The sequence below is a fragment of the Acinonyx jubatus genome, chromosome D4, assembly GCF_027475565.1.
Source record: "Acinonyx jubatus isolate Ajub_Pintada_27869175 chromosome D4, VMU_Ajub_asm_v1.0, whole genome shotgun sequence".
NCBI lineage: Eukaryota > Metazoa > Chordata > Mammalia > Carnivora > Felidae > Acinonyx > Acinonyx jubatus.
In genome coordinates this window covers 70,566,378-70,578,440 of record NC_069391.1, presented here as the reverse complement: position 1 = coordinate 70,578,440, position 12,063 = coordinate 70,566,378, and the positions used below count along the sequence as shown (strand labels likewise).

At 46.4% G+C, this 12,063-nt stretch overlaps 2 protein-coding genes across 7 annotated transcripts in view; one reads left to right on the top strand and one right to left on the bottom strand.

The window, feature by feature from the left end:
• The window catches only part of TLE1 (TLE family member 1, transcriptional corepressor), an 89,737-nt gene extending 83,317 nt beyond the window's left edge, over window positions 1–6,420 (bottom strand). For all 3 annotated transcript variants that reach the window (XM_053205226.1, XM_053205227.1, XM_053205228.1), the window contains exons 1-4: window positions 5,881–6,420; window positions 4,982–5,082; window positions 3,469–3,532; window positions 3,313–3,357 (exon numbers count right to left, since the gene is read on the bottom strand). In XM_053205226.1, coding sequence (XP_053061201.1) covers window positions 3,313–3,357; window positions 3,469–3,532; window positions 4,982–5,082; window positions 5,881–5,904 — 234 coding nt within the window. In that variant the 5' untranslated portion in view covers window positions 5,905–6,420. The remainder of the gene's footprint in view (window positions 1–3,312; window positions 3,358–3,468; window positions 3,533–4,981; window positions 5,083–5,880) is intronic.
• Window positions 6,421–7,348: 928 nt separating this feature from the next.
• The window catches only part of LOC106989185 (spermatogenesis-associated protein 31D1-like), a 212,894-nt gene continuing 208,179 nt past the window's right edge, over window positions 7,349–12,063 (top strand). Inside the window, exon 1 of one of the 4 annotated variants that reach the window (XR_008291232.1) lies at window positions 7,349–7,624. The gene's annotated coding sequence lies outside the window, so the exon portion shown is untranslated. The remainder of the gene's footprint in view (window positions 7,625–12,063) is intronic. The other 3 variants (XR_008291233.1, XR_003416876.2, XM_053205229.1) reach the window with 3 other exon arrangements.

The following is a 12,063-nucleotide window of genomic DNA, read 5'->3' as shown; positions in this document are numbered from 1 at the left end:
TCCAGCTGCAACAGAAACTTGGGCTTGACAAATCCCACACTCTGAACACAGGCCCAGAGCTGCAGGCAGATCAAAACACCTACCCAAAATACCTCATCACAGGATGGGGCTAATCACTTTTCAAAACTGTTAAGTGCTATATAAATTCACACCACTAAAGACAACTTATGGCATGGCTTCATCAGCACGCTGAAAAGATACACAAGTAGAATAAATAAGGCTTATGTATTTACAGTGAATCTTGTTCCAAAACTATCAAATGAGGTAATACCACACACCACATGACAGAAAACAAAACTTTAAAGATTACACTGCCAAACACACTAGGCACAGCCCTCAAAACAACTAGATTCACATTAACCTGCTATTTTCTAACGCACCCTAACACTTTGGTGGTATCAAATTGCCTCAATTTTTCATGAGATGTCTCCACCTCTCCTGTAGAGATATACCTAAAATTTATGATCTACCTGGAGAGAGAAGGACAGGCAGAGATCTATAAAAGACTCAAAACAAAAAAAAACAAAAAAACCGTCTTAGCGCTACAATAACAAATTTAAGTACCCATTACCATCCCTAGTCCGCTGACTTTTCAGTAACCAGCCACAAATGAGAACAGAGAAAGTAAGGGGAAGGCTTATCAGGAAGTGTTGACACAACATAAACATGGACCGTGGGCACAAAACCAAGTAAGGAAACCACAATTATACCATTCTCGATTTGGACGCACTTCCACTTTAAAACTTCCAGACGGAAAAGTCGGTGGTGAGATCTGACACTGAAATCTCTACAACTCACTCTGTCGACAAACCCGCTGAAAGGTAGGGAGAGAGAGCCGTAGTCACACTGCAGACAAATCTTAACAACATTAAAGCTCTCTCCACGGAAAGTTTCCCCATCGCTGTGTTTTTCTTTTTTTTCTTCAGTAACAAAGATGTTGTCAGAAATGACAATTTTTTGTGTCCCTTGATGATGCCTTGCTAGCATTTGGTTATAAGCCATAAAGCAGGACTAATTCCAGCCTGTCAGGAGTCTCGCTAATGCCCAGTTTCCCCCCAGAGAGAATTCCTGTCAAATCTAATGAGAGCTCCAAAGGCTCTCTCTACAATATAATGAGCACTTAGGCCATGCTGGTGATCAGGCGGCAAAAAGCATCAATTTGAGCCTGGCTACACCCTGGGGGCCAGACGTCACCAGTTTTAATAAGAATTATGATTACTAGCTGCACCAAATGCCTCCTCAGAACTTATTATTAATGTGTGACATTCAGAAGGATGTTTTTCAAATGTAAGGCCACTTTAAACTGAATTATAGCACTGCTTTGCACACAACTCTAGTTAAGGGTCTGTCAGCATTTACAGTATAAACTAAATTTCAGGGGACTTAATACCCTACCATGAAGAACATGGCATCTCTCAGCTTTTCACATTTTTCAAATTACTGAGCCAATTACACACAGCATATTATTAATGCATACCGGCTCATGGATGGACAATATATACCCACAAATGCCCAATAGAGTATAGAAACTCATTAGAAACCTATTTTCACACCATGGGGCTCCTGACCCTCTTCACCCCTTCTTCCTTTTTCCTACTTGATAACGAAAAGGTCATGTAACCTACAGGAACCCAGAAAAATTATACACCTCCTTTACCTCCCCAATAAATCCTGCACCAGCATACATCATACGGAGGTGGTACTTCCTTGTAAAGGAGTTGGTGAAGTTATTAAATTCTTTGAGTTCATGAGTTTAAGAAAAAACTCAGTCTCCTCTTACCCTTCTATGATATTTGTTAGCAAAATATGTGCCTTTAGGGTAACTTACAAAAAAAGTGGCAGGTTACAACTCTTCACCCAGTTTATTTGCATAATTCATTTAAATGACCATACAACTTCTTGCCCAATTACTATCAACAAGTTACAACTGCCTCAGACACTAGCCACTGAAACACACAAAAAACAAAGGCACAAGCCCAACATAATCTAGGCTACCAACTTTGCAAATCAGAATAAAATCAGCATTTTAAAGGCCCAATTATATTATTAATGAAAGGCCTTGAACTTAACTATCTCTTTCCAAAAACATATCTGAGAACAGATCTACTGTACAAGACGGTAACTTAACATTATGAAATCTATGATGAACTAAAAATCAAAGAGTGCGGAGTTACAAAAGCAGAATTCAACTCTGAAACACACTTGCTTAATGAAAGTCTTTGAATATAAGGAAGATCTGAAGGCTGAACTAATCAATTTCTCCACTGTGCCCCAGCCGGTCAGCCATGCTCTTTAATTTAATGAAACAAGGGTTTGAGATGAAATAGCACATATACATCAAGTAAGAATTGTATTGTTGCACTTTGAAATGTGTCCAACTGTGCAACTTCATCTGATGATAATTTTTTAAGAGGCAATCGATTTCTAAAAGACTTATTGTACCAGCGTCTTGATGAAAAAGTGAATGTCAGCATATCTCCAGAATACTTACACCCTGCCATTAATGCTTTCTTTGGCAGACAATGACTACTCAATCGAGGGTCCTTTGGGCTGAGCAATCATTTAGCTTTTCTTCTCTTATGAGGTCCTTAGTGCCTTGTTCCAGCTCAATACTCTTTTTATACACCATTATAGTAGCCATAAGTGTGAATTTTATGGGAACTTGCAAACTCATAGTCATAGCTAGAGCTTTCCAGTCACTAATCTTTTCATGCTTTTAAAACCACTAGGACTGAAGCAACTCCCAACATATGCTGTGGCCATAAAAGAATGCTTTTTCACCTCCAAATCCGCATCAATTGAGAAATTTTTCAAAAAGATGTCTGCTAATAAGCCACTAACCTTGAGTGTCATTTTATGCAACCCCAAAGCATAATAGAGAACCCCATAGTTAGTCATACATTTTTTAACCTGATTAGGGAACTCCTAAATATCCTTCTTTCCCCCAAAAGACCACACTGCTTTCCAAACTAGCAAAAAAACATTAGCTATTCTGAATTCCAGAATGCTACAGGATACCCAGATCTTTCAAGAGAAGAATAAATCTATCCAGGTGGAAAAGTCAACTCAAGACTCAATTTCTATCAGTCTGTAAACAGGTTGGTTCACATTTTCAAAGCACCTCTCATCTAGTCATTTAAAGATTCTGTAATTGTCAAGAAGCAACCTTGCTGCAAAACACTGTCACCAATTCACAGGAAGGGAAACCAAGGCAGAAAACCAGCATACAAATCCTCCCACTATTGAGGATAAAGCCAGTTTTATAGAATCGTCACTAATTTCTCATTCCAACTTGATTTAACTAAAGCTTACCTGTTTATGCATTTCTATGTTTAATCCATAAGACATTTCATAATACTGCAAAAAGAAAAAAATCAAGCATTTCGTTAACTCATGTTTTATAATGTTAAGAACACATATTTGCTAATATTACATAAAAAGGAAAAAAGGACAATCTTTGATACCTACCATCACATAGTGCCTCTGCATTTCTGTCTTTTCACTTGCCAGTTTCTCACATTCCAATTTAAGGCTACAAAAACAAAATATGCAACTTAATGTAAACATTATGTCACTTGTTTTAACATCTGCCTCACATATTTGCACTTCAAGTAAAAACACAGACCAATGTGGAAAAGCCATAAACTATCTAGGTAAACATCCAAAAGCTTTGTCCTTGCATTTAATAGGGAAAAGGGATAAGGTGAACAGTATAGGGTATCCATTCAGCTATTATTTTCCTTCTTAGTGTATACCTGGTCAGATGCCAAGAATGAAGAATCTGTCAAAAAAAAACCTCTGATCTTCCCAGAAGACCAATTCCTCCTCCTGGTCATCTGTTCCCTCCTACTTCCCCACACCAGTTTGCTCCTTTGGACTCCACCAAAATCTGGCCTTTGCACAATTCTCAGCCTCAGACATAGACTGTACTACCTTTGCCAACTCAAATAGTCTCTAGGTTTGAAAACTGTACTTATAAAGTTACTTCTACAATTGTTGGTCCGTTTTAAAACCTTTGGTTTTTAAATCCCTGCCAAAATATGTTAAGTAGCTGCTGCAATAAAGTGGTTTGAAGTCCTCCTTGCTTGGTAAACACTAGTGGGCAGGTATGCCTCAAGTTCCAGAGATAATTATCTTGAAGCAGACAAAAGGTCAATAATCAGAAAGCCTCTGACAAAAGAAGAAAATTCACACCCAAGCGTCTGTGTGCTTTTTCTCAAGCAGGACAAAAATAAAAACTGTCATTACAGTTATCTCTTAGCACTAATCAGCTAAGACTTCATAGAAACAAGGAAAGAAAATAACATTTCTGGAAAATTCACTACGGACAGGTGTTTTAAATCATTTTTCATTTATGAACCTCTTGAAGTAGGTCTCATCAGGTGAAGAGACTAACCTGAAATGTATATAAATGAGACTGGAATCCCTTGTCCTACCCAAACCAAGGAAGAATGACGCCAAAGCAGGGAAGCTTTACCCTACATATATCCACCCCCATCTTCACCACCAATGATGGGCACAGCTACCAGCATCTAGCCTTCCATAATGGACTTTGCCTCAGACAACCCAATCCTTTAGTATAGCAGAGGGATTTCAACATTGGCTCTGCCTCCCTAAACCTGCACTCCAGGGCTGGGGCATCGATTGAACCAAGGTTTCAGCTCAGCTTGTTGCAAAATAAATAAACGAAGTGCAAATATTGACGGTTCTCATGCAACTCCTATAAATACTCGAAAAGACTCCCTGGAACAGCAGCAAACGGGCAAAAGGGAAACAATGGTAGGAGGAGGAGACTAGAGAAGAGGCGGCCCGGGAAGAACCTGGAAAGGGGGTAACTTGAATGACAGGTCTTAACTGCGACTCCACACGCCACCGCCTGGACGCAAGTACTCAGTACAGCCGCCACCGCCACCAGGCAGGGCGAGGAGGGGCACCGGGCTGCCCCCGGGCTACTGCTCGCCCAGCGCGGCCGGACACGCACCTGTGATACTGGGCCTGCAGAAACTGGAACTCCTCTTTAATCCGGTCCAGGGACTCCGGGATAGTGAACTTGAAGGGCTGGCCTGCAGCCTGGTGCGGCGTCTGGGGGCCACCAGTGAGGGGAACCGAGGGACGGGGGTGGGGGCAGATAGATAAAACAGTAAGTCAGAGAACGGAGAAGTGGGTGGGACATAAAAAATAGTTAGAAATGACAAGAAACGGAGCCCCGAACTCGAGTTTGCTCCGCACTTTACGGAGGCAGGAAGTGGTCCTTCGCCCGTGCTCGAGACTCCAAAGAGATTTAGAGCTTCTTCCAGGCTTCAGGGCGGGTCGCGGTTACGTGCGCCCAAGTCGCCCGGCTGGAACGACAGAGGCTCCCGGGCGGCCGGGGAACACCCGGCCAGATTGTCATCGAGGACACCGCCCCCTCCCCCAAGGGAGCAATAATGACCCCAAGGATCAGAGTAGAAAAACAACTCCCTAACGCTCCCCGTTCCCAGAATCGCCGGGGCCATCTCCAGGAGCGCCGGAACGGGGGCTGCATTGACATGTAAATAGGCGAGACGAGAAACAAAGGGGTGGGGGCGCCCTACCCGCCACAGGGAGGCGGGCGGGGGGGCGATGTCGCTTCGAAAAAGAAACCCCAGCCTCCCCGGGCGCCCCCACCCGCCCTGTCTAGACATCAACTTCGAGGGGGCCCATAGTAAAGGGGGGAAATTGAGAGTTTCAGCTCATTCCCCAGCCCAAGAGGGGCCCTAATCAGCCTTGCACCCCTAGAGGCTAGGGAGTCCTCCAGAAATGTAACAGAGACCCGTCTCCAGCTCGGGAAAAGCGCCCATCCCTACCCCACCCCCCATCCCACAGCCCAGACCCTCCAACCAGCACCCTGCCGCGCCTCACCGGGTGCCGGCTCTGCGGGAACATCGCTCTGGCGGCGGCCGCAGCTCTGTTTCCGGACAACTCAATTCTCCGCTCAATTTCCAACTTTAATCCCGCCGAGGAAAATTTAGCCGAGAAGCCAGGCAGAAACGAGGAGCGCGGGGAGCGCGCTGGCCACGCACGCAGGCGCGCTCGGCGGGGCGCACCGGTCACTTGGCGCCCGGCTGCTCCTGCTCCCGCCGCTGCGGGTTCCCTCGCTCAGGGCCACATTTCGGGGCGCCCGGGGCCCGGCTACACCAAGAACCTGCGCGGTGACGCCGGCCCCCAAGAAAAGGGCGCGGGGGCTGCGATCCAACCCGCGGGCCTCGGCCGCCCCGGCGGAGAGGTGAGGGCGCGGTGATTCTGGCCGCGCTCCTCTCGGCGATCCGCGTGCGCGGCACTCTTCCGGGGCAAACAAATCCAAGCGGACTGCTTTTCTTCGCTCTTCCCCCGGTCCGCCTCCTCTCCGGGTTTTCCCCGCGGCGCCGACCGCGGGTGAGGTGCAGGTGGCCCGGCGCCCCCGGCTAACACCACACAAACAAACCTGGCGACGTTAAGGACCGACCGCTGCGGGTCCGGGCAGCGCCTTCAGCCGGGCGCTCGCGGGCTCCGGGGAGCGGCAGAGGCTCCGCGCCCGGCGCTCCGAAGCCTCAGCCCGGGCGGAGGAGCGCGGGATGACGATGAGGCGGGGAAAGTGCGGAGGGCGCGCCGGGAGGCGGCCTGGCACGCCCCGTGCGACCAACACTCGGTGTTCTCCCCGGCTGCACAAACCCTCCTGGCCCGGCAGGGCTACTCCACGGCGGGTAGTCCCGCAGCCGCCCGCTGCTCCTCGATCCCGGGGCGCATCCGGGCGCCGCGCCCCGCGCGCACTCGCCCCGCACGGCCGGCCCGGCCGCTCTGGACTCTTCCTCCGAGCCCCTTCCTCGGCCCTCTTTCCTTCCTTCCCTTCGTCTGCTGCTCCGCAAAGGGCGCTCCAGCCCGCTGCAAAGTTCTCTCACGACCCGGGGGGCGACATCCACGAGATGATGGGGGAAAAAAGCAGGAGTGCGCTCCGAAGCTCGGCCTCCCTACCCGGCGGGCAAACTCCGCGGGCGGGTCGGGAGTAGTCGCGGCGGGGGTTAGGTCGCCACCGGCCGGCGGAGGTCCGGGATGGTGGCGCGGGTCCCGCCCGGCCGTGAGAGAGTGGGGGTGGCGCAGTCGGCCGCCTCAGGGACGCGGGGCACAGGGTACCCGCCGCTGCTGCTGTTCTGCAGCCGCCGCTCCCGCCGCCGCCGCCCGCGCCTCTTGCGCCGGTTACATTAACACGCGGTTTCACACTCCGGAGCTAACCAGCGCCGGCCCCGCCCAGCCCCGCGCGGGCGGGGGCCGGGAGCGCAGAGCCGGCGGGGACGTGGGCCCGGCGGGGACGGGGGGAGTTGGGGGGGGGGAAGCAGGGAAGCGTCGCCAGCCAATCGCGCGCGTCGCGCCCAACGTGGGGTGCTGACGCGACGCGTCCCCGGAGCCTATAGCAGCAGAGCACCGGACGGACCGTCCTCCCCCTCCTCTCCTACCCCGTTTGCTTCCATCTCCGCCGTCTCCTCGGTCTCCCCTCCCACCCCTCTACCCCTCCTCCGCCAGCCGCGTCCTCCCGGGCTCGGAGAGGAACTGTTCCTGGAGGAGCCGCGGGACGTCGAAACCAACCAATGAGAAGAGGCGAGACGCGGAGATTGGCACTGTGGATGGGAAGGTCGGTGGGAAGGAGAGCGGCGGGGCTGGGCTGTCAATCAAAGTAACGTGGGGCCTGCGAGGGAGCGCGCGGGAGCGCGCGAGCGGGAGGGCCCAGAGAGTGTGTAGTCGCGGAAGCTGGGGGCTCGAGTTTGCAAAAAAAAAAAAAAAATCTTGCCACTTGTTCACTTTTCCCTTTAATGGAAATCCTAAAATATCAGTGAAAGTAACTCAACTAACCGCGTAGTTTCTTAAGGGGTGCGGGAGTTGGGGGTGGGAGGGGTGGTAGTTCGAGCCAAACGCGTCTTTCAGTGTTCGCCCCTTGTTTGATGCTCCTCTTTTGAAACTGAGGTCACATTCAAAAATTTCTCTGAGGATTGTTTTTCCTTGAGCTGCCTTTTCGTGAGAAGGCGTGGACTGTGCACTTGGTGGAAAATGCGGCAGCGCCTTGCCTGGCGTACGTACACCGGCCGTCTAACACTAGGCTTTTAATTTTAGTGCTCACTCCCTTCTTTGCACCCAACGTGGTAGAGATTGGCTTTTATTGGCGCCTTTCAAAGGACTTTGCAAAAAGGTTGGCCTGTTTTCGTTTGGCGGGAAGGATACCTAAGTTACTGCCAGGGTAAGGCACGCGCGTCCCAGTCTTAGATCGAGGCTTTTGCCCGGGTTCGAAATCTCTGGTCCTTGTCTTCAAAGTATGGACTTCGCGGGCTTGGAGTAGGGGACTGCTGAGAGTTTTAGGGGCCTCTCAGCAGCTTGAGCACGAGTCTGATTCCAATTACTAGAAACAAAGGGAGACAATGGGATAAACCAGCTTTGAGACCTGGAAACCTGTCCTGCCCACTCTTAGCCCCATGCTTCGGGTGGTTTCCCCGGGCTGAGCTGCGTAAGGAGCTAAATGGGAAGCGTTGGGTGCATGACATGGCTAAAATTCTTATGAGTCGAATTTGACCTAAAAGGTTTTTTGAGATTTTAAATAAACGGGGCACACTGTGTAAATCTCCGGTTTTTGTCTGTTTCTCCAAATGTACCACCCAGCAGAAAACCTTCAGTATTGCCGCATTTATATTTTTGTTTAAAGAATAGTTAGGTTGAGCTGTTGCCACACACACACACACACACACACACACACACACACACACACACACACACACACGATTGGTGAATAAACAACGGTGTTGTAGCCAAATGGTGGTGAATTCTTCCATAAGAAAGACACATCGACAAGCATTGATCCTACGTTGGAATATACTTAACACGTTTTTGGTATTAATAGCCCCCGTGTCCTCATTATTTTACTTTCAAGAGACTTATGAAAAGGCATTTATTTAAACAGAAATACATTTTATTCGAAGGTTTGCTTTTTCAGAGACCTTTTTCTTGAAATATTAAAAGAATCATTTTAGATAATACATTTCACTGTTGGAGTTGATTTTAAATATGTATGATATTGATTTGTCTATAATTGCATCAATCCCAAATATCAATTATAAATGAAAAATTAAAGGAGCAATTTTAGCCAGCTTGTACAAGGCCATAGTAAATTCTTAAACAAGTTTCGGCATGCGGTTTTGCAGTGTTCTCATTAAGTGGGTTTGGGGAGGGGGTTATATTCATTTTGCTAACTTGGAGAATGAAAAGGAAGCAAGCACTGCCCCACTTTCCTGAGTTAGATTGATTGATGACTCAAAGCAGCTTGCTCCACATATAGGACTTTTTGAAATAATATGATCCACGGGCAACTAAGCTTTGACTTTGGCAACCTGCGTTCCCTCGAAAACTTGGTCTCTTGAGTGGGCCAGTCTGTGGTCAGTTCATCCCATAATCAGCCTCAGGACTGTGTAAAAAGAACTTGGATGCCACAAATATGCCTGTGCCTGCTCGTCCAACTGAAACAACGGAGACTTCTCCCTGGCTTACCCAAGCTTTACTTTGATTTACCAGCACACACTGGTAATTAGGTTTAAACAGAGAAATTAAAACGGTATATTTTGAGACAGGAGCCTTCTGAATTCCTTATAATGTAGTATCTGGAAAAAAGAAAGAGTAATGATTTTAAAATTGGAAGACCTTTAATTGTGTGCATAAAGATGGTTGGTTTTCGAGTGTATCCCATCCTCCTTGACAGAGGGAGAAGGCTGGGCCCCTTTTCAAGGTCATATTTTCCTCTGTGATTGTCATGCTGTAATAATTATACTACAAAACTCTCATCAAACTGCATTACAAATGATGGTGTTTAAACAATCAAGTAGCTTTAATCTTATGTTTTAAATGATATATGTGCAGATTGTCTACAGCCTGTTTAGAAGAAAATAATCCTACTCATGAAATCTATAATTTTAGTCTTCTATTTAAAGTCTGCTAACCATAGTCTTTTTTACCTTTAACATATTCATATGTTGGTGATGTTTTAACATGAAATGATATTAAGTACTGCGCTTCCACAGAAAATTGTCTCTGAAAAAAACAATCCCCTTTTCATCCTCTGCAAAGAAACAAAAAGATTGCCAAATTGTTTATTTTATCATTGATGTATATATGGGTATATTTCCATTCATTTGTTGCTGACTATCAAATTTTCATAACTCATGAAATGGCACAAGTCATTACAAAAACTAGATGTTGTATGTAGTATAGATTCTGGACAAAATAGAAAACACTGTGGATGCTGGTCATAGAAATTATGCATCTTTTAAATCTATTACTTTTTTATTTGAAATGAATAATATCTAAAGTTCACTTGTTATTTTCTCTTATAGCTGTGAATTATTTCTTATATGTTTTCTCATCTGCCTTTTTTTTTTTTAAACTGAGAGTTTTCTTAAACCTGAGAATGTAGGGTCCAGAAGAAATTTTCTCAGCATTGCTATATAACCCTTTCCCCCACCTCTTTACCAAAGAAAAGGGCAGTACGGGCGTGGGGCATGGAGGAGAGAAAGCAAAGAAAGAAAAAAAAAAATCAGTAGCAGATCCATGCAGCAGTAAAACCTCAAATAAAATCACATCCAAAGAATCTCTTGCGGTTTCACACAATATGGTAAAATTAGAGATTGCAGGAAACCAACTAAATTAAACTGGGAGCATTTGAAGAGAAACGAGCAGAGTTTATGAAAATGACACATTGACTGACCAGTATGCTTTTTTATCAACAATTTCTTTGTTAAGATGCAGATCAAAGGAACCTGCATATGTTTTCATTTTGTTCTAACTAGAAAATTACATCCAGATGTTTAATAGGCATTTGGTTGGTTTTTCAGCATTGATTAGATATGTTGGTTCTGTTTGCTTACAAGTGTAGCCGGATCATTAGCTAATGCAAAGAAATGTTTGCTGTGAGTTGCTAATTAGGGCTTTTGGAAACCCTCCATGCTCAAGAACAATTTGTACAGTGGCCAGATGAGCTTGAGGGACTTGAGGAAGTTGTTTTCCTTCTCTGGTAGGGTGGGGAGTAGCAGACAGCCCCATTCCCTAATCTCCCTTTGCCTATGGGGATTGGGATGCTATCCCTGAGGATTAGAGTATAAATAAATTAGGAAGAGACCACACAGGCACTCCCAAACACGGAGATCAATGTGCCTTTTCTGGAACCACCATGTTGTCTTTGGGAGTGGGGGAAAGTGAACATTGAAAACGCTGAACATTAACATGTGGAAGATGCTTGGTGCTAATGTTATCAAATACACAGCCTTTTTAAGTATACTTTAGAGACAGATGGGAAAGCCCTTTATGATAAACGAGTGTACTTGAATTCATTACTGTAGTACTTATAATTAAAAATGTCTCTTTTGCAATTTCAGTACTTGCACAAGGTACAAGAGACCAAGCTTGGGAAGGGGAAAGCTGGGGCTAGTGGGAGGGTTGGAGGGAACAGAATTTTGGAGCCAAGGATGAGCCTGAGAGGAAATGCAGTGTTTACTTTCACAGCCACTCATTTGTTTACCTTGTTAAAGCCCCAAAACTTGTAGGAGATTAGCCATTCACATGGTATTCAAATAAACTGTTTGAGAATTTGAGGCACCAGGCGGATAAACTTCTTAGCTGGCCAGTCACGTTTTTAAAAACACTTGGCCTGCAGAAGAACACCACCTCCGTGGAGGCTGAACTTTTGTTTATTTAAGTCTGTATTTCTAGAGAGGTATCTGTCCAAAATAGCCTGCGTCCATAAGCCATCATGGAAGCACAGATACAAACCCCACTAGAGCATTTTCTCCCACATATACATGCCCCTCTCGGCCTGTTTCCATCTTATGTGCATGGATGGCATGCTCCTATGTGTTCATAGATTCACGATTATTTTTCCTTGAAATAGTTCAAGCAGAGGGCCTTTCCGTCAGAGTGCTCCAAGTCTTTGGGGAGCTGCCCTTGAAAAGCAAAGACAGTATTTTGAGGCAAGATCAGATATTTCCTGGAGCTCAGACCATAACATACCAGTGTGTCTCAGTGAAGTTAGCAAGCCCCTGC